The sequence below is a fragment of the Dama dama genome, chromosome 1, assembly GCF_033118175.1.
Source record: "Dama dama isolate Ldn47 chromosome 1, ASM3311817v1, whole genome shotgun sequence".
NCBI lineage: Eukaryota > Metazoa > Chordata > Mammalia > Artiodactyla > Cervidae > Dama > Dama dama.
Window position 1 is genome coordinate 42,345,297 of NC_083681.1, and position 17,738 is coordinate 42,363,034.

Genomic DNA, 17,738 nt, shown 5'->3' on the forward strand with positions numbered 1-17,738 from the left:
ATATAAAGGCCCTCTGTGGTGATTGCTATTGTAAAGTATTACTGATTTTATAAATTGCCCCTCTAGTCATGTTTTGTATGAATCTTCAATGTGTCTGATTTCTTTGAAGCAGGAATCACCTATAGTGGGGTAGAAATTTCAAATGATAAAGAAATCTCGAAAGGGAGCATGAGGATTCTGTTCTTGGTATTTAAATAATCATTTGTTTTCATGACTCTTAGCCTCATTTCCCTACAGATCACAAGGATATGCAATTGGAGGATTAAAAAAAAAAAACCCACTGATCGGAGGAGGAAAAGAAGCGCAATCCATGTTCAGTCCCCTTTAGAGACAGAGACATTCCTACGAGTATATAAATGAGCAGCTACACAGACAGTAACAATGAACCAGATAGGAACTGAGCTGGGGGGGACATGGGTGGTGGTAGGGGATATGAGAATTGGGGAAACCTCCAACAGTTCACCCTGTGCTCTCTGCCTTCCTCATTTGTGTGTTTTCTGAGTCAGCATTAGCTAAATTTTCCAGAAAGCCTTCCACAAAGTACAGCCTGGGCTTACAAGGACGTCACTCATTTCCCCCTAGTGACCTTGACAAGTCAGAAACTTGAAAGCAGGAAAATCCGGATGTCTCGGTTATGAAGCAGAGCAGTGGGGGCCCCACGTATTTCCAGAAGTCTCCAGCCACTGGTGATTATTGTCTGCCTTTGATACTACCAGTGCTCATCTGACCTGCTTCTCTGGCTCTGAAGGTGCTGGCACAATGGCCAAGTTCTTCAGTCTGGGGTTGCTTCTTGCCTTCATCTGGACCACAAGGCACCTGGTCCAAGGCTCTCTCCGCTCAGAAGGTAGGTTTCTTACTAGATGCCAGCCTGAGGTAAGGAAAGATGCTGCATATTTTCCTAAGTCTACTAAGTTCTTGATTGAATTTCTGGGGTGGGGGTGGCCCTCAGTGTCAACAGAAGATCTCATTGGTAGGACCATTCTGGCAGAAATGTTTTCACCATATTGTCAGCTTCACCAAAATGATTGTCACTTACCTTTATGTTATCTTGACTTTTATTTTTGGCTATGGGATATTTTTAATGAAAATATTTTGACACAATGAAGAGAGATCACTTGATTTAAAAAGTGCTTCATTGAAGGAGCAAAGAATGATTGTGAAAAATTTTAAGCAATCGTGAAGCCTGAGAAATGGTTAACTTTCACAGAATATTGGCCTGCTTTATGTCTTTGGAAGTGTCAATGTGATTGTTTTAATTTTAGTTTTACTACACTATCATGGGATGCATACATTTTTAATATGTAGTAAACAGCAAATTAACTGAAAAAAAAAAAACTGAAAAAAATACAGGTTTGAAAATTAGCTATCAGCTCCCTACCAAAGGAATGACTTAAATGATTTCTGGGCTTTTGAGATGCCTAACTGGTAACTTCACTCTGCACTGTAGGCAAAAAAAATGTGACCACAAATCACTCATTACAGCTCTGGGCAAATGAAAATATAAGCACTTTAAAAGGAAAATTATGTGTTCCTCTGTTGGGAGATGCCCTGAAGTATAAAATATGTTGGGAACAGACATCCAGACTTGATTTAGATATTGTTGCATTCCATTTTATAAAGGTTAGAGTTATAGGATTGATTTTTTTTTCAAATGCCAGAATATGTTACTTTCAAATAAGTTTGAAATAAGTTTGTTGAAAGTAACAAACTTATTTGACATACCCCTGGGGAGACTCTTCACTTTTCCCCAAAATACTGCCATTACTACTCAAACTATTATGGAAATTTTTATTTGACCCTGATTCATCACACTCTTTGGACCATCCTCAATAATGGCAACATTTTCCTGAGGAAATTAAAATTTTGTAAACAACTGAAAGTTATCCAGAGCCATGATTAGGGAGGAGGTGCTTGATGAAGATAAGTAGATGGGAATGGGCACTAGTATTTTTGAGGGCCTATTTTTATATATTGTATATATAGTATGTAAAATATATATAAAAGAAATATATGTATATATATTTCTTAAGAATACATTTTATAGATGAAGGAACTGGCTCAGTGAGGCCAAGCAACTTGCCTAATGTCATAAAAGCAGTAAATAATAAAGCTTGGGTCTGAATTCAGCTCTGTCTGATTCCTAGGTATATACTCTTTCTACTACATTTGCAATTTTCTAAAAAAGCTTAAAGAAGGGGTTCCTGGAGGATCCCTTAGGTTCCAGCTCCCTGTTTTTGTCCTTACATAGGAAAACATAAAATCTACGAATATTTGTCGACTGCCCACTTATGGACCCAGCCTCCACTAGGTACAAGTTATATATTTAAAAATTCTGACAAATATTCTGTAAAGATATAACCATCCCCCTTTTACAGCTGAGAATACTAACTTCCCCAAGGTTAGACAGCCAACTAACAAGAGAAGAAATGGTCAAAGCTAGGTCTATTGCCCAGAATAGGTCTATCATTACTCATAACAATAATATTTAGAGCAAAAATGATGTATGATGAGAGAGCATTAAGACCACTTTGCAGTGTAATTAACATGCCTTCTCTATAAGTATTCCCAAAGACGCTGCTATAAGCAAGCTTATGAGTTAAACGAGCCAAATTCCAGGAAAAATGGTGTGTTGCAAGAGTTCAGTTCTAGCTCTGTGTGTATCTTCTCCCCATTGCACAGTGAGAAGCAGAACAGTGTCCTAGTTAAGAACTGAGGTTTTCGTATCAATCACGGCTGGATGTGTGCCTCTGAACTTCCACCTAGCTGCTCTATATCCTTGGGTTGGGAAAGTTTCTTATCTCCCTGAACCTCAATTTTCTGTTAGAAGAGTCAGGGTTTGGCACAAAGTGGCATCTACAGATGATAGAAGTTGGAATTAACATTGGCATTAGTATTAATATCAATGTGGGTGTAGGTATTAGCATTAGTGAACACAGTCATAAAAAACTGTTCTGCCACAAACACTCATAATGGCTGTTGGCTCTCTAGTCTCTCTTTTGGCAACAGTAGAGTCTGGAAACAAATAAGGTTATCCACAAATGCCATACATCATATTCATTTCCCTTCCCCCAGTCCCCTGCTCCACAGCAAGGTCTCCTGGAGTACTTAGAAAGGCTCTTTGCATGTTTGCAAGAAGAAGCTTCCTTTAAACCAACTTAGACAGTGGTCAAACATTTGACTAGGCATCCAATGCACAGATCTGTGTTTAAGCAATTACTCAGGAAATGCCCTTTCATGAACTTTCGAGGGTGAAGCCCAGTAGGAATAAAGTACCTGAATGCAATGCAACTTTGCAACTTCACACAGGTCTAATCCCAGAATCCAGAGAGAAGGGATCAACAGAACTCTCAGATTCATTCGATTTTGAGTAAGATATTATTCACATCTTAACTGTTCAACTGCCTCAGCTTCCCCAGGAAGATCAATCGTTAGCAAACTAAAACTAAAGTGCTTTGAAGATGACATAATGAAACTATGTTATTATTTATTGAGCACCTACTATGTGACAGGCACTGTACTAAGCACTTTTATTTGAATTAATTCATTTAACTTTCACCACCCTATGCTGTGGGCTTCTCTTGTAGCTCAATTGGTAAAGAATCTGTCTGTAATCCAGGAGACCCGGGTTTGATTCCAGGGTTAGGGAGATCCCCTGGAGAAGGAAATGGCAACCCACTCCAGCATTCTTGCCTGGAGAATCCCATGGACAGAGGAGCCTGGTGGGCTACAGTCAATGGAGTCGCCAAGAGTCGGACACAACCTAGTGACTAAACCACCACCACCTTATACAGTAGATACTGTTGTTCTTTCAGTTTTCTAAATACGGAAACTGAGGCTCAAAGAGATGAAGTAACTAGCCTAAATTCACAGAGCTGACAAGCACTCTAGATTAGATTCAAATCCAGGTCTGACTCTAAAACTCCACTTCCTTTATTTAGTTTCTCTGCCATGCAAGCTTTACTATCTGACTCCTCCAGGAACTTCTGCGTAAGCCTGCCCCCCAATGGTCAGAGACGACCTGGGACTGAGAAAGTTCACATTCTATTATAACAAGTACATTTTTCAGCCCATCTCAGAAAGAGTGCTGTCTCCAACCCACACTAGTTGGGAGTATTGCTATTATGTTTATGCAGAGCCCTGGATTTCATCTTTCTCAGTGTCTCAGACCCTTCATTTTATAGACTCCAAAAAGGTTTGCAGCAGCTGCAACCCCCCGACTTGCCCTTGCCCAGGAACTAGTAGCCAAAGTCTCCATGTAATGAACAAGGCAACTGAACTCAGTGAGGTGGGGATGGACTTGGACCCGGTGAGAGACACAGCATGGATCCAGGCGAGCACCTACCTGCCTTATCTGTGTCCTGTTATTTCTGAACTTCAATCCCAGCTGCCGTGTTGACAGTGAGGCTCTACACAGAAGGAGAGCCCGAGGGCTGAGACAAGGACAGCAGCCCACTGAGGGGCTTTGTGATTCCTTTGCAGAACTTATCACCTCAGGACCATGCAGAATCATGGGGGTCACCCTTGTGACCAAAAAGACACAGCCGCTTCTGAATTTCACAGAAGCCCAGGAGGCCTGTAGGCTCATGGGACTCACTTTGGCCAGCCAAGACCAGGTTGAAGAAGCACGGAAATTTGGCTTTGAGACTTGCAGGTGAGAAACAGATGCACAAACACTGTGGGAGCCTTGGTGACTCTGTGATCTTGTTCAGCAACAAGAGATCTGTGTATCCATTCAATTCATGTGTATTCTGTTACAGCTATGGATGGGTTAAAAATCAGTTCGTGGTCATCCCTCGAATTATCTCCAACCCCAAGTGTGGGAAGAGCGGGGTGGGCGTCGTGATTTGGAGAAGTTCACTCAGCAGTAGGCACAGGGCCTACTGTCACAACTCATCTGGTGAGTTAGATCTGTGGTCTCTCCATGTGGTGTGTTTTGTCTGGATTTCAATAGCTCTATAACCAGGACATCTCTGGTAGCTCAGAGGTAAAGAATCTGCCTGCAAAGCAGGAGACATAAGTTCAATCCCAAGGTCAGGAAGATCCCCTGGCAAAGGAAGTGGCAACTCACTCCAGTATTTTTTCCTGGGAAATCCCATGGACAGAGGAGCCTGGCAGGCTACAGTCCATGGGGTCACAAGAGTTGGACATGACTTAGTGACTAAACCACCACCACCATGACCAGTCTGAGAAGAGTAAGCCTGAGCATAAGCAGAAGCAGTCTCAGTGATGGCCACTGAATCCTCCCAAGACTGAATCTTTACAAGGCTAGAGGTGGCAGTGTCCCCCTCAGAGGAAAAATTTAGGGGAGATATGACAGATTGGCAATATAGGGAGAGGGTACCCCTAGAGGCTCCATCCCCTCCTCTCATCTCATAAGATAAACAGGAAGAAGGGAAGGAAGCACCCATGGCCAAAACAAAATACTAATTTATCTCACTAAACCTTGACAATGTCCATAGGAGGTATGATTTATCATCCCTATTTTGCAAATGAAAAAGCTTAGGTTAGAGGATATAAGTACATTTGTCTAAGATTTCCTTACTATGAAGACTCACACACAGATCTCCTTCATTTATCCCACATTCCTTTACAGGAGTGGAAGTTCAAATGCTACAGTAGATGATTTTAAGAATAAGACCCAATTTTCATTTTATGAAGGAAGGAATTGAAGCTAGAAAATAGAACTGATTTGCTCATGGTCATCCCTTTAACCTTGTTGGAAGATCTTGGCTGCCTTAGCCCAAGTGCTTTACCTAAGGAACTTCTCAGAAAGCTTTTGACTAAACACTTGTTCTCCTCTGTCTCATTTATTACTTTTCACACATATTCATAAATCTGACCTTCTAAAGGTCAGTGGCTCAGTGGTCATTCTCTAAGATCCAGGAGGTAAAATTCCACCAGCAATGTTCTGTTGCCCAAAGGCAGCAATTAGATCCAAGCGGTTCTATGAACTATGGGGCCTTGGCCTCAAAAAGTCTTGAGATTTTTCACTTCCCTTACTTCACAGATGAAATGACTATAGCTCAGAAAGAAGGTTTGTCTTGTTCGAAGACTTACAGTGAGCTTCCAGCTATGTAAAGACTAAAGCATAAGCTTTTTACCAACTTTTTTCACCATCCTCCCCTCCCCACCTCATCCAACTATCACTTTTGGCTGGGGAATTGGTGGTTTGTTTGCCTGCTTATATGACAGCCAATGCATACCTGTCAGATAGCCTAGCCTCTCAAATGCCCGCCCTTCCTGACAGCTGTCAGCGTGACAAACAAACACCCAGTCCTCTGGACTAACCGAAAAGGAGTCCGGGGAGATGACTCAGGTTTGTGTGTTTCCTCACGGTTTCATTTAACCTGTACTTCCACTCTCTATGCTTCCTACATACTTAAAGTTAAGTATAGAGGCTTGATTAGACACATGGTTACTAGTTTGGGCAAAAATACTTGATAGGTTAGATATTGTGTACTTTAGATCATATTCCAACAAAAGGCACTGAATGTCAGTATAACCCACTATTAACATGCTAACTTTGATCATCTGAATAAGATGGTGACTGCTGGACCTCCCTAATGAACTCAGATTTGTTTTCCCTTTGGCAGTGAGGAGGGAACCTCTAGTGTGATATTTTGGCACCATGCAAATACCCCCAATCATCTTTTACCTAATAGTTCAAGCAGATATTGATGATCCTTGATGGAATCAGTTATATGCAGGACTACAAAATCTAAATACATTCTTCCTTCTTCATCTATTAGCTGGCATTCTTTGATAAAGAAGAATCTCTCTCTTTCACACACACACATATACACACACACATCTTCTCCCTTCCCCTAGTACTATAATGCATATAGTGCTAATACTATAATCACATAGATGAATAGCATTTTATTTAGTCTGTGTGTTCCATATGTTGTCATCAATTTTACAGTTATTATTACTTTATTCTTTATGATGCTCAAATGGTCCCACATTTGGCAAGTGGAAACCCCTGCTACTTGACTATTGTCATGCCATTAGTATTTGAGCAAGTCATTGCTTTCTGTCATAATAACATGTCACAGGCTTACTTTGTGCTTCCTTTATCCTAGACATGAAATCAGCCATATATAGCTATTTCTCCAAGAGACCTATTTAATAGAGGAGGTTAATTAGAAACCAAGATCTGCATTCAAGTTGTTCTAATTAATACTTTCATTTTCATTACTTCTCAGCCCTTTTTAGTGGGCAACTAGGAATATATATGTGTGTGTATACATATACACTGGCATCTTTTTTCCCTTACATGGAAAATTATTGTTTTCAATAAATAATATTAATATATTTTCTTATCCTATATTTTCAAAATTATAAAAACAACATTATTAAGATAATAAACCTACTGAATGGAATTTGCAGTTCATTTGTATTTCTTTTAGTCCTCACAAGATATCTCTCTGAGAATGTACTGTCAGAGAATTATATATAAAAGTGACTTGAGAAAATTTGCTACCCTTTTAAAATAAATTAGGTTCACTTGCTTCTGTTTGCCATCTTTGTGAGGATCAGAGTTACCCTAGCCCTCATCTTGCCACTGACCTGGATTTATCTTACGCTTCTTTGTTTTTGTAACTTTCTTTTTTATTGCTGTCTTATAGGCTCTGAGGATCAGAGTAACCTGAAACCTGACTCCAAATGTTATCTTCTTATTGCTGTCTTTGTGAGCTTTGGGAATCAGACCAAAGAGCTTTTGATGCTTGGCATGCACCGTGTGTTTCGTGCTGTTCCCTCTGCCACAATGCTTATCCTCTCATCACCTAGCTGACTTGTATTCTTTATTCAAGTCTGAATAAAGACTTCCTTCTTCAGGAAGGCTTTCTGTACCCCTGATTCCTAATCTTTCCTCTTGGACACCAACCACACTGTGCTTAATAATCTAGCAAAGAATTTGGCAATATTCTAGAAAAATTATATTTCCTGTTCGGAGGGAAGAGGACCCAGGTCCTATCACTTCTGGGTGAGACATATGGTGCCTTCAGCTGGTAAGGAACCAAATTGCTGTTGCTCCCTCACATGGTAGCCTTCTTGCCTAACCTTAATGAACAGGGAGGCAATGAAAACCAATTCTTACAGACCTTACAGATCATGTCATAGATTATGCGAGGCCCTGCACATTTACTGTCTCATCGCTCCGCGGTGAAGTCACACAAGGGTCACCACTACTTTCCAGGAGAAGTAACTTGTGCCTGAAGTGTGCTCAGCAGTGTCAGCAGTCACTAAGGACAGAGCTAGGACTTAAATCTTGGGCCTGGGGTGACTTCCTCGTCACCTTTCCTGGTGATTACCAGGCCCAGGGTGGGTCCTTCACAAGAATATGTTTTCAAAGTTCCCCAGATGATTCTAATCTGCAGTCAGAGTTGAGAACCACTTCACTAGCCAAGGTCTCTAAGACGTAAGTTCTAGAATTCCAGATACTCTGGATTCTCCTAGTTCTGTGCAATTGCAATAACCTCTTTGTTGGCTCCTGAAAATTAAGTAAAAATGACCATGTTTACTCTGTCATCTCTATTTCATCCTCCACACACCTTCGCTGATGATCATGTCACTCCTCTGCTCCATAGCTTTGGGTGGCTTCCCATCTGAGAATCTAATGTGAACTATGAAGACTTTTTTCACATAACACTGGGTGTAGATGAGAACTTCTATATATCAGTTGGAAAGTTTGCTGACTCCAGTTGAAAATTTCTTCTCCTACAGAACAAATTCCAAATTCTTTACCACCGTAGTTATAACTCTTAATACTCTGGCTCCCACCTATCTTCCCAGTCTCATCTCCTCCTTGCAGTCTTTCATGTTCCCAACATAGACACGCCCTGCACGCCAGCCACATTATGTGCCCTGTTATTTTCTGACATGCCTACACTTTCAAATATCTCTAATCTTGGGTCACGCTGTTTTGACTGACTGGGATATTCTATTCCCTCTTCCATATTAGAGGAGCTGGGGCTCTATCCTAACCATACTGGCCTTCTTATCATCAAACAGGCCGATAGTATTCACTTTCTGGCCCTTAAACTTCCTGTTCTCTTTACTTAGAATGCTTTTGCCTGAGATCTTCAATGACTCGCTACATTTATCATTCAGGTTCCAGCCTAAGTATCTCCTCCCCAAGGAGACTTACTCTTATCACCTTATCCAAAGTATCTGTTCCCATTCCTGCCTCTTCCAGTTTGATCCTGCTTAATTATCCTCTCAACAATTATCATCTTCTGAAATTTCTGGCTTATTTTGTACTTTTTTATTATCTATATCCTTCTTTCCAATAACATATAAGCCCCTTATGAGCAAGCACTTTGTCTTATTTGCACTATGTCCCTAGCACCTAGCACACAGTTGGAGCTCAATAAATATTTGTTGAATGAGCACATTAACCCTCCACATACTGTTCATACCATCTCATCTGTGAATCCCCAGTTATCTCCCCCTACTCTCATCAAAATACTTCTCTAGGAAACAGGAATCCCCCCTTATTTGATTCTGTATTCTCAGTTCCAAGCACAGTATATCATGTTCAGTATGCTTTTCCCCTTGATATTTAAAAATGTTCATTTTTTGAAGGAAGAACTTAGCACATGCTCAAGAATGGAAGATGTAGCTGAAAATCCAGGGCAGCGTTAGTGGTATAGTGGTGAGCAAAGCTGCCTTCCAAAGTCCAGGGCAGAGGTCAAGGATGATGCCTATTTGAATACAGGTCTTTTCAAAGTAAAAAGAATAGTATAAAACACTGACTGAATGCATGTGGGGTCAAAATGTTTTATCATATTCACCACAGACTTGGTTGGTAATTTTTACTTAATTTTAAAAAATAATAGAATAACTTTTCCTTTATGGCTAACATTCCAGCCAATGTTACCCACTCTCACAAATAACTAGGGATTTAAAAGAGATACAAATGCATGTTGGAATATATTGCATGTCTCTAACACTTACTGGCTACATGACTTTGGGCAAGGTATTCAATTTCTCTGAATTTCAGTTTCTCCTGTACAAATGAGGGTTTTATAAAATTGTAAATGAATTACCATGGTTGACTCAAGAGTAAGATATTCATCAAATGCTAGTTTCCTCTCTATCACATTCAACAGATTGGAGAGAAAACCGACGTCCCTCCTCTGTTCCCCACCTCCTTTAAAAACATTTTTTTTTTCAATGAACACAGAACAATGTGGTTTTAGTAGATCTTTGTCCTGAAGTGGTGTCATGTATGTATGTTTGGCCTCCCCATCTACTCCTTTCTTCATTTCACATTTCCTTTTTTCCTTTAATCATCAAATATTGAGCATGTACTATGTGCCAGGCATAGTGCACAGACCATGATGATCAAGACAGACAGGAGCCCTGTTCCAGGGAGCTCATGGTCCAGTGGGGAGCAGTATAGTGAGAATCATGACAAAGGAAATACCAGGAGGTACAAGACTGCAAGTCTAGGGATCCAGACTGGCCTTCAAGTCTGTCTAAGAAAGAGACAGTAAGTTTGAGACCTGAAGGACAAGGAAAAGTTTAATAAAAAGGGGCTTCTTATAGGTGAAGAAAGCATCCTGGTCAAAGACTTGAATATGAAAGAAAGCACATCAAAGAACTGAAGGAACTCCTTTATGGCAAGGGGAATGAGAGGAAGACTGATCAAGTGAGGCAGGCCATGTCAGCAGGCGCCAGGTCATGAAGGACTTCATAGGCCATGCAGTATAGTAAGGGAAGGATTCTAAAGAAGAAAGTGATATGATTACATTCACATTTTTGTAAGACCATTCCAGTTACAGTATAAAGAGAGTGGAGGAAAGTAAAATTGGAGGCAGACAGACCACTTAGGAGGCTATTTCAATACGTACTTCTTATTTTACTTTTCCCTCCCTGTACAGATACTTGGATTAACTCATGCCTTCCAGAAATTATCACCACTGATGATCCCTTATTCAACACTGAAACTGCAACATACACAACGAAAATGATGGTCACAACAAAAATTATAGTCAGTGACAGTACACACTCAGCATTGTCTACTGATGGTCCTGACTATGTTACAACGACTGTGGCTCCCCCTCTGGCATCCACTTCTACTCCACGGAAAAGAAAATTAATTTGCATAACAGAAGCTTTTATGGAAACTAGCACCATAGCTACAGAAAGAGAATCAGATATTCAAAATAGACCAGCCTTCAAGAATGAAGCTGTTGGGTTTGGAGGTAAAAACTTTCTGTCTATATTGTGTGTGTGTGTGTGTGTGTGTGTGTATAATAGACAATACATAGAAACTAGCCTGTATTCAGATTGGGCACTCAGGACCTGAAAAATGTTAATACAAATAAAAGCTTAATGCAAATTCAAATTTCATATAGTCATAGAACTTGAGGTCTGTAGAGAACCTTAATGATTAAACTAAAAACCATGAGTCTAAAGGGAATACCTGATGACTCAGCAATAGAGAATCTGCCTGCATTGCAGGAGATGCAAATTTGATTCCTGGGCCAGGAAGATCCCCTGGTGAAGGAAATGGTAACCCACTTCAGTACTCTTGCCTGGAAAATTCCATGGACAGAGGAGCCTGAGGGGCTAAAGTCCATAGGGTCGCAAAGAGTCGGACACAACTTAGTGACAAAACCACCACCACCATGAGTCTAAAATAGATTCACTTTTCAGTAGCTTGGAATAAAATTCTAGTGACAATGGCAAAACACTTTTCTAGGAAGTATATATATCACTTAAGTCTTCATGGAATTGTATTGTATGAGATATCCAGATATCAATGATTTTGAGAAAAACAAATGGACTCCAAATATGACGAAGTTTTAGGAGGGCCTTAACCAATTATTTTTCTTCTTATACATGTACAAGAATGATATGTAATAAATATCTACATTTAAAGAAATAAAATAAGATAGCTTGACTTTTAAAATATAAAATCTTTTCAGAATAAATTACTATCTATTCATATGCAGACGGAGAAGGCAATGGCACCCCACTCCAGTACTCTTGCCTGGAAAATCCCATGGACGGAGGAGCCTGGTAGGCTGCAGTCCATGGGGTCGCGAAGAGTCAGACATGACTGAGTGACTTCATTTTCACTTTTCACTTTTATGCATTGGAGAAGGAAATGGCAACCCACTCCAGTGTTCTTGCCTGGAAAATCCCAGGGATGGGGTCACACAGAGTTGGACACGACTGAAGTGACTTAGCAGCACAGTAGCATTCATATGCAGAAGTTTTAAAAATATATCTAGACACCTTAAATGCCTATGACCAGTAAGTTGTTTTTCCTATTTAAAAGGAAGGGTCTTGCACTTAATTTGCTCCAAACTCGTCGTCTTCAAGGCCACAGACAGGAAACAGATTCTGTCATATTGCAGCTAACAGAGTAGAGAGCGTGAGAGGCAAGACCAAGGATTCTATAGGCAAGAAGGAAAGAAGTACATGTGAGCCTAACACCCTAAGTGGCCCCTGTGTGGTCACAGAGAAGGCTCTTCCCCTGCCTGTCTCTGGTCTCCATCATGTGTAAACATGAGTCGTTAGAAGACCAGCCCGCAGCAATGTCTGTGTGAAGGACCGACAGGCCCTGTCTCTGTCTCCCTCAGGTGTTCCCACAGCCCTGCTGGTTCTCGCGCTCCTCTTCTTTGCTGCTGCAGCTGGCCTCGCAGTTTGCTACGTCAAAAGGTGGGGTTGTTGGTGCATGGTCAGTCTCCTCATTTTTGTCGCATCTCTATCTTGTGTTTATCCAGGGTTGTTATTAGCATTTCCCTTTTCCAAATGGAGAGGGCAGTCCTCTTACACTGTAAACGTTCTCCCTCACCTCACTGGTCCTCCCTACCACACAAACTTCCCTACTATTTCAGCATATGCATGTTATCCAGCTTGAAGATATAGATCAACAGCTGTCCCTTTGAATATCAAGAAATCAAAAGAAAAGATTGGCATCTAGAAGGAAATGGATATGCTTTCTTTGATTTTCAATTCTTTGCTTTTGATGAGAGGGTTTTGAGACCAGGCTAAAGTTTGGCCTGTGAACCTACCATTGCATCTAAATGAATCCATTCAGGTCAGGATAGGTGAAGGTATTTGAGCATGCATGCATGTGTCAGCATCTCTCTGAAATAAAGGAACCCAGTGTACTTTGCCAGTATAGGTCTTTACAAAGTGTTATCTGTTGTTCTATGTGTTATATAGAAGTCTCACATTTTAATTTTGTGTTTATGCCTACAGGTATGTGAAGGCATTCCCTTTTACAAATAAGAACCAGCAGAAGGAAATGATAGAAACTAAAGTAGTAAAAGAGGAGAAGGCCGATGATAGCAACCCTAATGAGGAATCAAAGAAAATGAATAAAAAACCAGAGGAGCCCAAGAGTCCACACAAAACCACAGTGCGATGCCTGGAAGCTGAAGTTTAGACAAGCAAGAAGTGAGAGGACACACCTCAGGCTTACTTCCTTCCTGATACACATCCTGGTCCCAGATGGGGAGCCTAAAAGGACCAGAGAACCAAGCAAGCAAGTTTACCCTTGGTTCCTGACTAGAGTCAACTCAGGGCTACCTTCCAACTCTGGAGTACACCAAAGGGAATTCCCTTTTTCTTACAGTCCTTTCCAGATCCTACCCTCCTACCTCCAAAGCTTCCTACAACCTTTCTAGCCTGGTTATGTCCTAATGATATCCCAGTGGGAGAAAGGAACTTGTGTAAAACACCAGGACCTAAACAGCTAAGCAGAACATGTTTGCCAAGTGGCCTTTATGCTGCCTGAGAATAGGTGAGTTGAGAGTCAAGAAACCATTGAGATCAAGGCTTTGTCTGTTGATTGACTCTACAGCCCAGATCCTTTCTTCAGCTCTGGAAAGGAAACACTTTTTTACCACCTGGCATGTTCTTCTGAGCCAGGCAAGAGTGAAAGAAGGAAGGAAAAGTTTAGCAACTAAAAGACATAGATTCCCATGATGTGAGACCTAATCTCTGTAAAGCCAAAATAAATAGAGAAAAAGAACAGGCTGGGGATGTGAGAGCATTTGTCAGTAGGGACTATAAATACAGACAGAGCAAATGTTCATCTCTGAATAATCTGAATTGAAATCACTTATCAGAAGCTACACACACTTACTTTTCTCTCTTGAGCTGCTGCTATTTTCTCTAGAAGAATATACTATTACAAGAACCTGCCCCCCTCAAAAAACCTCTTACAAATTTCTATTTTAATCCAAATTACAGAAATTATTAGTGAATAAAATTACTGTGTTAAAAAGCAGCAAAGTTTAATAAACATTTGCTGAATGCCTACTCTAGGTCAGGTGCTGTGCAAGTTCTTACATCCCATAATTGAATATTATTCATCAAAATTTTCATGTAGTAGAATATATGAAGATAATTTTTTCACTGTTAATATCCCAGCTTGTCTACTTCCAAAACCCAATTATTTTTTTCAGAGACTAACCTACTCATTATTTTCTCATTAATATGACAACCATTATAGCCTTAATTTATTATTAACATACCTAAAAAATACATCATTGCCTCTATATGCTTTTTAGATGTCACTACCAAATGTATTGCTAGCTCTCCTTCCAGCAAAAGAAGCCTGGGAGGTGCAGAAATAATTGTGCTGAAAAAATAAAAGCATTTATAAAGTTTCTTTGCTCTCTTATTTACACTGAGGCTTTACAACTTCCTTGCAATGAAGTAACCTGTTGTCCGCAAAGAGTCGGACACGACTGAGCGACTGAACTGAACTGAGCCTGTTGTTTGCAAAAGTAAACAACTTTGGTTGTTGAAATATATTGGCAAAGCCAATAGAACATACGTCACCGTGTGGGACTTTACTTGCTTCAGATGGGCTTATTTTAAGTAGGTCAATTATACACATAAAAATTAGTCCTTTACTTAATATTCAGGTCCTACATTCCAATATGTTTCAGAGTTCACAGGAAACTGGGGATTCAGGACCTCTCATTTGTCCTGTCTCTCTAACTTTCTCTCTACATGTATACATAGTCTTTCTCTCTCAGACTGCTACTATCTTCTTCCCCTCATCGCTAAGTGCACAATTCCATGATCCTTTCAGCTCAGAGGCCATAACCTGTTGGCATAGTCTTTTATGGTTGGCCCACAAAGTATTCTCTTAAAATTACGTTTAATTGCCAAGAGTTAAACATCAAGAGATTTCATATTTATACTTCTGTTCCCTCGAAAACAAGCAAGATCTGGAGCTAGAGAATGCTTACTGCCTCACAGTTTCTATAGTTGCTGATCCTGAGCTGTGGCTGCTCCCTTAAGTGGACGGTGCTCTCTGCACCTCACCACAGTCCTCACCATTCCCGACTGCAACCTCACACCAAAGTAAAGGTGCCATTTCCTATGAATCTTATCGTACTGTTGCCTTTTGTTTTTCACACCCAGTCCATTTCATTCATTGACAACATGCCTGGCTGGCCCTGAGGTCAATGAATTTAAAACCCTGGTTTGTCAGTCCTTAAGCTTAATCATGGAGAAGGACATGGCAACCCACTCCAGTATTCCTGCCTGGGAAATCCCTTGGACAGAGGAACCTGGCGGGCTGTTGAAGAGTCGGATACAACTTAGTGAATAAACAACAATAACAACAAAGTTTAATCAGCCTCAACCAGTTCACACGAAGTGAAGAAGAAAAGGGGGAAAAAGCCTCAGGGGGGGTCTTCCATCTGTGGGGTTTAGCTGGAAAAGAATCAGCTCATCTACACCAGGTCTCCCATCCATGAGTACCTACCACACTTGCTGTTTTAGTTGCTAAGTCATGTCCAACTCTTTGCAATCTCATGGACTGTAGCCCACCAGGCTCCTCTGTCCATGGGATTTCCCAGGCAACAATACTAGAGTGGGTTGCCATTTCCTTCTCCAGTGTCAGGAAGCATTTAACAAGAGGCTTCCTATGTGCTGTTTTGGATCTGTCAGGAACCCTCTGGCCCTTATAGATTCCTGAATATTCAGGAATTAAGAGGAAAGGCACGCCTTTCCCAGGGCTGAGGAATCCAGGCATTTCTCATTACAGTGATAAGTACCCTCTTCCTTTTTTGAGCCAAATGGTAAAAGGTGATTGTTTGCAACTCTCTCTCTTTGATAGGGATTATCTTATGTTTTGTAAGTCTGGAATTTTAATCTTTGTCTTTGCTGAGAATAACCACCTTGTAAGACAGTATATATGCCCACCCCATGTTGATTAAAACACCTTTGCTCCATCAGAGCTTTGGTCCCCGTGTCTTTCTTTCTTTCTATTTTTTCTCTCTCTTACTCTCCAGGCCACCAGGTTCCAGTCCATTAAAGGACCAACAAGCGCTATCAGCCTCTTTCTCTCTCTTACTTTCTTATCATTGACTCCAGACCACCAGGTTCCGGTCCATTAAAGGACCCACACTCCAGGGGATCTTCTCAACCCAGGGACCCACATCTCCTGCTTGGCAGGCGGATTCTTTACCACTGAGCCACCAGGGCCCATATACCACATAGGATCTTGTATTAATTTAGACAAGGCTATGCCCTATTCAGGAGGAGGGAGGAGGAGAGACTAAAACTCTCCACAGCCACATATAACTGCTAGTCCAAATGTCAATTGCAAAAATACTGATGAAAATGTGTAACTTCCATCATTATGGAAGAAAGGAAATAAGAAAAGAAAGAAGGGAGGGAGGGAGGAAGGGAGGAAACTATCATTTATTGAGCACCTACTAAGTGACGGTCATTTTCTCATGTTGTTCTATTTAATCACCACATCTTCCCTGAGAAGGATTATTACTGTCATTTCTTATTACTAGAAAGTTGGATTTTCAGAGGAGTTTAGTCACTTTTCTGAGATCACAGGCTTAGTTAAGTGGTGAAGGTAGGGTTCAATTCCAGGTCAGAATGACCACTGAACCCACACTCCTTCCCCTACAACACCAGACTTCCCTTGCAAATGACAATGTAGGGATGTAAACCATTCCAATATGCAAGGTTGAAATCAGTCACTTGCCAAAAAACACAGAGGTGAAATAAGAAAAACAAGTCAGGATTCCTGTCCCAACTTCAGGGAATTTTTCTTAAAATCCATTGCAGTAACAAGGGGAAAAGAGAAGCATTAAAAGACTTTGAGAACTGCTCCTTCCTTGAAGCAGATACTGACCTCAGCAAAGACTTACCTGATTCATTTCACAGGATCAGAAAATGTAAGGCTCAGAAGGACTCAAGATAAGCTTCTCTAAACTCTGTTTTCATAGTTAAAAAAAAAAAAGAAAAAAATGGAGCCCAGTGTCACAACCAACTAGAAGTAGATTCTGGTCTAGAAGTTTCCTCTTTCCTAGTCAGATTCTCTTTATTTTCCACTGAACAAAGAGAGATTGGAAGATTGTGAGGGAGCATCCCAGGTCAGACATACAAGTCAGCCTACCAAAGCCAGTTTTAGAAAGAGGCCAGTAGATAGCCATGTGATTACATTTGCAGGTGGTGCAAAGGATTTCCCTGCCCAGAAATGACTTCTCCATGTCTGTCTCACAGGCTGAAATACTATAGATGTATTCCTTTGGACAAAGTTACTCTGTCTTGGGAAGGAGTCCTCTGTAAAACTGCATGCTTATAAACTCCAGGCCAACTGTCAGATATTAACATGCTAATGTGGGTCCACTGAAGATAAGCTGATTTCCAAGTGTAGAAAACTGGAGTAAAGCAGATGGCTTGAGACCTAGCACATGTTTACATGTAGTGGGAATTTCTAAATATCCGTT

General features: G+C 40.8%; 1 protein-coding gene and 1 long non-coding RNA gene across 2 annotated transcripts in view; one reads left to right on the plus strand and one right to left on the minus strand.

Moving 5' to 3' along the window:
- Positions 1–17,738, minus strand: part of LOC133060179 (uncharacterized) — a 44,521-nt gene that overhangs the window by 4,894 nt on the left and 21,889 nt on the right. The window lies entirely within an intron of this gene.
- On the plus strand, positions 467–14,639 carry LYVE1 (lymphatic vessel endothelial hyaluronan receptor 1). The gene is made up of 6 exons (XM_061147792.1): positions 467–844; positions 4,480–4,651; positions 4,758–4,897; positions 10,890–11,213; positions 12,600–12,678; positions 13,225–14,639. Exons 1-6 carry the CDS (start codon positions 760–762, stop codon positions 13,409–13,411), a joined length of 987 nt encoding a protein of 328 aa, XP_061003775.1. The 5' UTR covers positions 467–759; the 3' UTR covers positions 13,412–14,639.

Excerpts from the sequence above, each read along its gene's own strand:
- LYVE1 (XM_061147792.1), top strand. The coding sequence starts at position 760 with ATGGCCAAGTTCTTCAGTCTGGGGTTGCTTCTTGCCTTCATCTGGACC. Across the intron at positions 845-4,479 it reads AGGCTCTCTCCGCTCAGAAG|AACTTATCACCTCAGGACCA; the intron begins GTAGGTTTCTTA and ends ATTCCTTTGCAG. Across the intron at positions 4,652-4,757 it reads TTTGGCTTTGAGACTTGCAG|CTATGGATGGGTTAAAAATC; the intron begins GTGAGAAACAGA and ends ATTCTGTTACAG.